The sequence below is a fragment of the Buceros rhinoceros genome, unplaced genomic scaffold (assembly GCF_000710305.1).
Source record: "Buceros rhinoceros silvestris isolate BGI_N320 unplaced genomic scaffold, ASM71030v1 scaffold10531, whole genome shotgun sequence".
NCBI lineage: Eukaryota > Metazoa > Chordata > Aves > Bucerotiformes > Bucerotidae > Buceros > Buceros rhinoceros.
In genome coordinates this window covers 16,845-23,038 of record NW_010394840.1, presented here as the reverse complement: position 1 = coordinate 23,038, position 6,194 = coordinate 16,845, and the positions used below count along the sequence as shown (strand labels likewise).

The 6,194-nt window shown below is 38.8% G+C and overlaps 1 protein-coding gene across 1 annotated transcript in view; it reads left to right on the top strand.

Moving 5' to 3' along the window:
* SPATA6 (spermatogenesis associated 6) overlaps window positions 1–6,194 on the top strand; it is a 33,468-nt gene that overhangs the window by 24,711 nt on the left and 2,563 nt on the right. The window contains exons 10-11 of the mRNA XM_010145347.1: window positions 298–397; window positions 4,151–4,239. Coding sequence (XP_010143649.1) covers window positions 298–397; window positions 4,151–4,239 — 189 coding nt within the window. The remainder of the gene's footprint in view (window positions 1–297; window positions 398–4,150; window positions 4,240–6,194) is intronic.

The window sequence follows — 6,194 nt, the reverse complement described above, 5'->3', positions numbered from 1 at the left end:
GTAGGGAAAACACAAACATTACAGAAATATTACTCAAGTTACAAAATCATCAACACTTCCTATGTTTCGCGTCTTCGGTTGGTGTTGTGGATGCATACCGTTCATGCACTGCTTTGAAACGTTTCCTTACTTGTACCCCAGAGGAGAAGAATCAAATCTAAATTTTGTGTATGTTCCAATTAGCAGAAAGTAAAGCATGCTTCATAACTTCAAAAATAATAATCTGAGTCAAAAGCATGTTTGAGCTTTTCAACAAGAAAATATTTCTTCTTTTTGTTTTTCCTCTTCCTCTTGCAGATTCAGCTCTGCTTGGCCTTCACCAGCAAATGGAGATGAGATCCATAAGAGAGTGAAAAATATTTTAAGGACACACAGTGCTAGACAGCGCCTGGTGTTTGTAAGTTTGACTGCCAACAAAATCCTTTCTTTTCTCCAAGACTGCTGAGGAAGAGAACTGTGCCTACAGTCTTGGATTTATTATAATGTTGTCCTTTGAGGCAGCCTTGATCGTAGAAGTATGAATTCAGTCTATAAGCTGAACTGTTTCACACTGATTTCAGTTCCTTCCGTGTAGCCTTTATGGACAGCTGGTATAGGTAACCCTCTTACAGGTTATTGAAGACAGTTATGGAGTTTCTTATATCTGCTTTTCCACTTCCAATTATAGCAAAAAAGATGTTACAGATCTGTAGAAAATCAAGGCTTAACATGTTGTGCAGCTGCACGTCAGCAGCTGCTTGTGTCCAGCTGTTTGTTGAGCTATTGTTGTTCTTCAGATGAGTGCTTTTGTCCCCGAATTACCTGGCTTTCAATGAACAGAGCTCTTTATCTAATGAGATTATGCCCAACATCAGCATATTTTGTCCTTGAGTCTGATGGAATTTTGAAGTGTGTTTTTAGGCAGATAAAATTTTTTCTATTGCGATTTTGAGAAACCCAGTCATGGTACAGGATCTCCCTGGCCAAAGCATTGTACAAACTGGATAATGAGGTTGTTCATCGGTGAAGAGCTTAGGGTCTTAAGTGTGAGGTGAAGTAAAAGAAAGGTAAGATAAGAGGATGTAAGGATGAGAGTAGGTAAGATTAAGATTAGGAGCTGTGATTAAATTGTTACTTTTGTCTGACAATCTAATTCACAAATGTTATGGATCGATTAGGAGAGACATGAGACTCTCACAGGGGAGAAAGGCATCTTTTTTGCTTCAGTTTCTCCTCTTAGAAAAAGCAGTATTGACAGAAATCATCTTTTGAATGTTGCTGCAATTTTAAGTTACTACCGTCCCCAACGGTCAACCTTTCCCCTCTGCCATAGCTTCTGTATCAGTGGGAAGCCTGATAAAGAGTGAGAGAGCCCTGGCCTCCCCACCTCACGCTTCAGCACAGGAACAGCAGGCAGAACACGGGTACAAGCTGTGCTGGCTGGCGTGCAGTGACTCTGCTGACTACAGTAAAACCTTGGCAGAGGGCTGGGGCAGAAGTGGATGTTGTTGTCTCAATCCACTGCTGCAAGATGTACTGAAGAACACCTGTCTTAACTCTGAGTTATTTGTTTCCCCAAATTTATCCATCCTGGGCAGCTCCTTGTGTTGCTTGTATGCTCCCTTAATCTGATTATTTTCTCATTTCTGTCCAATCTTCATTTTTAACCTAGTTGTGCTTTTTGTTTTAAACTCTGAAAAACCTTTTCTCATGCATGCTAAGACTGTTTAAGTTCATGTTGTAGCTCCCTGAGTTTATATATGGATGTTAGGATTTTGTGAGCTGCTGACTCTCAAACAGAAAATGGTCATCACATTTTTCTGTGTTTCGGCCACTCCAGAATAGGTACAAATCATGTCAAATGCTTCTCTGATGTGTCAATGAACTTAAGATAACAAATTGGATTTCAGGACGGTCCAGCACCTACATGTAATGAAAGTTTGCGCAGCCAGAGCTATCTCCAGTGGTCCTTGACTACTTTCCTTGAACAGTAGACCATGCCGTTACAGTAAAAGATTTAGTGGTTTGTTAGGAGAGCTGGATGGCTGGTTACATGGTCTCTCCATGCGGTCATAAAGACTATTAAATATAATAATAGGTAAAGGAGAATTCAATAATTTTCTTCCTTTTTACTTATTTAACTTAAACATTCTACTCTAGAACGACTTACACATACACTGGTATTCACTTGTTACTGCAGTATCGCACCAACGGACACAAATTTGCAAGCATGGTGTTAGATTCTGGAAGCCTGGTACCTTCTGTTAGCACACCTTGTCACTTCCAGTATCAAACCCTTGCTGAATACTCAGCATAACCAGAGATGATGCTTTTCCGTTCCCTCTCCTGTTGGAAAAACCTCACATTTCTGCCCTAAAAATTCTAGGTATCAGGGTATTGGGTATGATTTTTGAGTCTTTAACTACCAACCTGATCGGAACAATGCTGGAGGACCATTTTTCTACTCTGTTTTCTTCCACTGAGCAAAAACAGTGGAAGGATGTTACAGAGAAGTCTCAAGGTATTTGATAATTGTGTACAGCTAATTTGTGAAAGCTGTGCTAGCAGCAGCTGACCTGCTTAAAAAAAAAAACACTCAGGTCTACTTGCAGTGAGTGCTGTAAAGTACACTGGGATTTGTTTGCTTCCCCAGATGGTCCAAAATCAGCTGCGTTGTTACATAGTGGGTGGATGAGGTAAATGGGTCATCTTGGGCGTGAGGGAATAGCAAAGCAAGTGCATGGGCAATGAGATGAGGAAATTTTGTCTCCCGTCTGGATCTTCTTCCAAACTTTGGAAGGTTAAAAAGCATCTCTTACTCTGTTTCATTCCAGAGCTTAATGCTAAATAACCATTCCCAGAAGCATCCAGCCATGTTTTCCAAAATTTTGTTTCCATAGCGCTGTAAAAATAGTGTGACTGGAGTTCTGCTGCAGATTCCTTAGGGTGTCTGCTGTAGCTTTCTGCTGTGACATTCTGACAGTATCGTAATGCTCGTTTTTTTTTTTTTTTTTTTCTTTCCAAAACATAATTTGCCTCTGGCAAATGCTACAGTTTTATTTACCACTGTACCTCAGTTCCTCTTCAGTGCCTTGTAGCCTGTGACTGCTGAAGGAAGAGAGTTTTCGTGTTTACAAACACACTTATTACCTTGTATTTCACCACAATAAATTTTGTTAGGTTTTCCCTTATCCATATGCCTGCCATAAGATGTGGCTCACTCTGCATCTTATTGCCATCTACCACTGTATTTATTGTCTTTTCTCCCAGTTTTGTGTTACCAGAAAGTGTAATTATTTTTACTGCACAGTCTTTTTTTCCAGTTGTTTCTTCTATAGCACGAAAGATGATTTTGTTTACTAATCCTTACAACAACTGGCTTCTGCTGAAAGCACCACTTAGTATCACCTCTAAACTAGTGTCTTTGCTCTTCTGAAACTAGTGTCTTTGCTCTTCTAAGTAGAGTGAATGTGGTTGTGTGTGGTGGAATTTCTACCGTCTACTCTCAGGTGAGCAACTAGCTCCCTTCATATGAGGTGTTTTGTTTCTTAATTACCTAAGAGGGTAAATATGGGTTAATTAATGTCTAGATAGTATTTGAAAGGTGCGACTGCTCTCTGGTGACTCTAAGGATGCCACTGAAGGGTTATTAAGTCTATCTGATATTTCTTAAAGTTGGGTAAGCATATTCTCAGTCCTGTGTGTGGAATCAAAGTATTCATCTGGTAAAAGTATTATCTGGTAAAATGCCTTAAATGGATAACAACAGCTCATTGTAAAAGCTAATGACTAATAAGTTTTAGGTTCTTTTCCCCCTTTTCTGCAAGAAACAAAATTGAGACAGTGAGCAGTAGGTTTCATCGCATTTTGCCAATGTGTTTGTTGGGGATTATTGAAACTTGTGCTGTCTGCATAGTTCTCTAGATCCGCACTGTCTAGAAATTCTTTCCAGTTTATTACCTGAAAATTATTAGCTGAATTCTGCTGAACTTAATTAAAAGTGTTCATAAATGGCATTTGGCTCATTACACTCTGTCCCTTTCTCCCTCAAGAAATGTAAGCACTTTAATAGTCTTCTACTAAATGGAAAGAAAGATTTTTTGAAATGAGATTATTGTAATCAGAAACCAAGGTAATGAGAATTTGATTTCTGGCTGGTTTTTTTTTTTAGGATGAGAGTAACTCATCAAAAGGAGACTTGACTAAGACAAGAGAATCTTTGCATAAAGCGCCCTTATCCATGAGTGAGCTGCAGAGCAGGTATGGAGTTTTTATCTAACCAAGACAGAACAGTCATACTTGTGATAGTGCCCTTTAAATTTAGCTAAAAATGTCTCTTCCTATTTTGAGCTGTGTAATATATTGCGCTGGGAAAAGGCTTCTGTAGGAGTTAGCCCTAACATGCTTTTTCATCTAAAAGCAAAATGCAGTTAACTATAATTATGCCTTTCATGCTGTTTGGCACTGTGTTAGTATAGTCTTCATAAAACACTGTTTTTTGGAACTGGACTTGGTCATAAAAATGATCATTGGGCAGTAGTTTGGGGATTTTATCAACCAGAGAGCAAATGTCACTTTAAAAATAACCAGTTGCTTATTTTTTCTAAAGACTATGGGAGCGCATAAATCAATTGAAGTTTTTTTAGTAATATGGTTTGGGGTTGTTTTGTTCCTTTTTGCCAAAACACGTATTTGGAAAAGAGAAGCATCTTCAAAAAACACAGCAAATATATATCCTGTGATTAGGATCCATGCTTAGTGATTCATCTTGCCATATTTCAGAAGACATCTCGAAAACCTGAGATCTTGAAAACCTGATTTATGTAGGTTAATTATTCTGTGTACTCGTCATGTAAACGACTAGGGTTTCATTTGAATGTTTTCCTTAAAAGACACCAACAGAATTGATTTTGACTATTTCCATAGTAGAAGTTATCAGTATCGATCTTACCCATGTATGCACACAGTATTTTATATGTTTGGGGTACTTGTTGGAGGGAAGATACTAAGTAATATCATAAATATTTTTGGGGTTGTATGGCTTTTCTGTTTCTCTTTATATTAAGAGAGAAGTCCTAGAACTGTGGTGCTAAATTTGAGGGGGAAAAAAAGGGATTTATTTTGATAATTTAAATATGATGCAATATTTTCTAACAAAGGCTTCCAGGATCACCACTGTATACCACTGAAAGGAGGGTAATTCAATGGAGGTATCACAGCAAACTTCTACTTGCAATTAGTAAGCTCTAAAAAGTTCATCTATGATTTGTTGACTTTTTCTAAAATTCCTGAAATTGGCAATTATCTCTGTGCAAGGGATCTAGTTAGTCAGACATCCACATGTGTGAAGCTGCCACTGAGATTGTTCGTATTTCTTATACCTGTGCTCACTCCTGTATTCTGCGTGTAGCCTTTTTGCTCCTTTATCCATTGTCCTGACAGCTGCTGCAATTAAATTGCGTAGGATGTGTTTGTGAGAGAGAAAGTGCAAGTTTTTGTTTTGAGGCAGCTTTGGGACTTGGAGATTGATGCTGAAACTGCAGACCATGAAAAAAAGAAAAAAACCAAACCCTAATACTAGAGAATCATGAAGTGATGGGATATGAAATGCAGCACTGGCGTCAGGAGAAGACTGCTCCTTGGGTTTAGAGGCTGGCAGCACTAGTCCCATTTGCTGAAGGGCGAGACATAAAAGGACTAGAGGACAGTCTGATTGCTGAGTGTTTGCCACAGTGCTCATAAACATGATACAAGGACAGAGACAGAGTTCACAGAAGGACATGGTACTGTCGGCCAAATGTTGGCTGTAAAGTGGATAGATGATTGAAAACTACTGGGAGTAAGGAAAAGTTCTGTGTTTTGTGAAATATTTAGTATATGATTCACTCAGAAAAGAACTTCTGGGACTCTTAAAGGAGATGTATGAGGGAACAAAAGCATATGACAGGTATTTCAGAGCAGGGAGTTGCGTGCAGAAATCCTGCTGTTAATATGATTTGTGAGTGTAATTCCCAGATTGCTTAGCTCAGGTCGTCAGCTGCTTTCCAGTTGAGACAGGAGAAGGACTCTTCGCTAGCCAGGCTGTGTCTTTGTCCACACCAGTGCTAAGTATCTCACATGCAAGAACTGGCTGCTGGAAATACATACACACACCCCTCCCCACCACCAAAAAAAAAAAAAAAAAAAAAAAAAAAAATGAAGCTTATTTCTGTTTT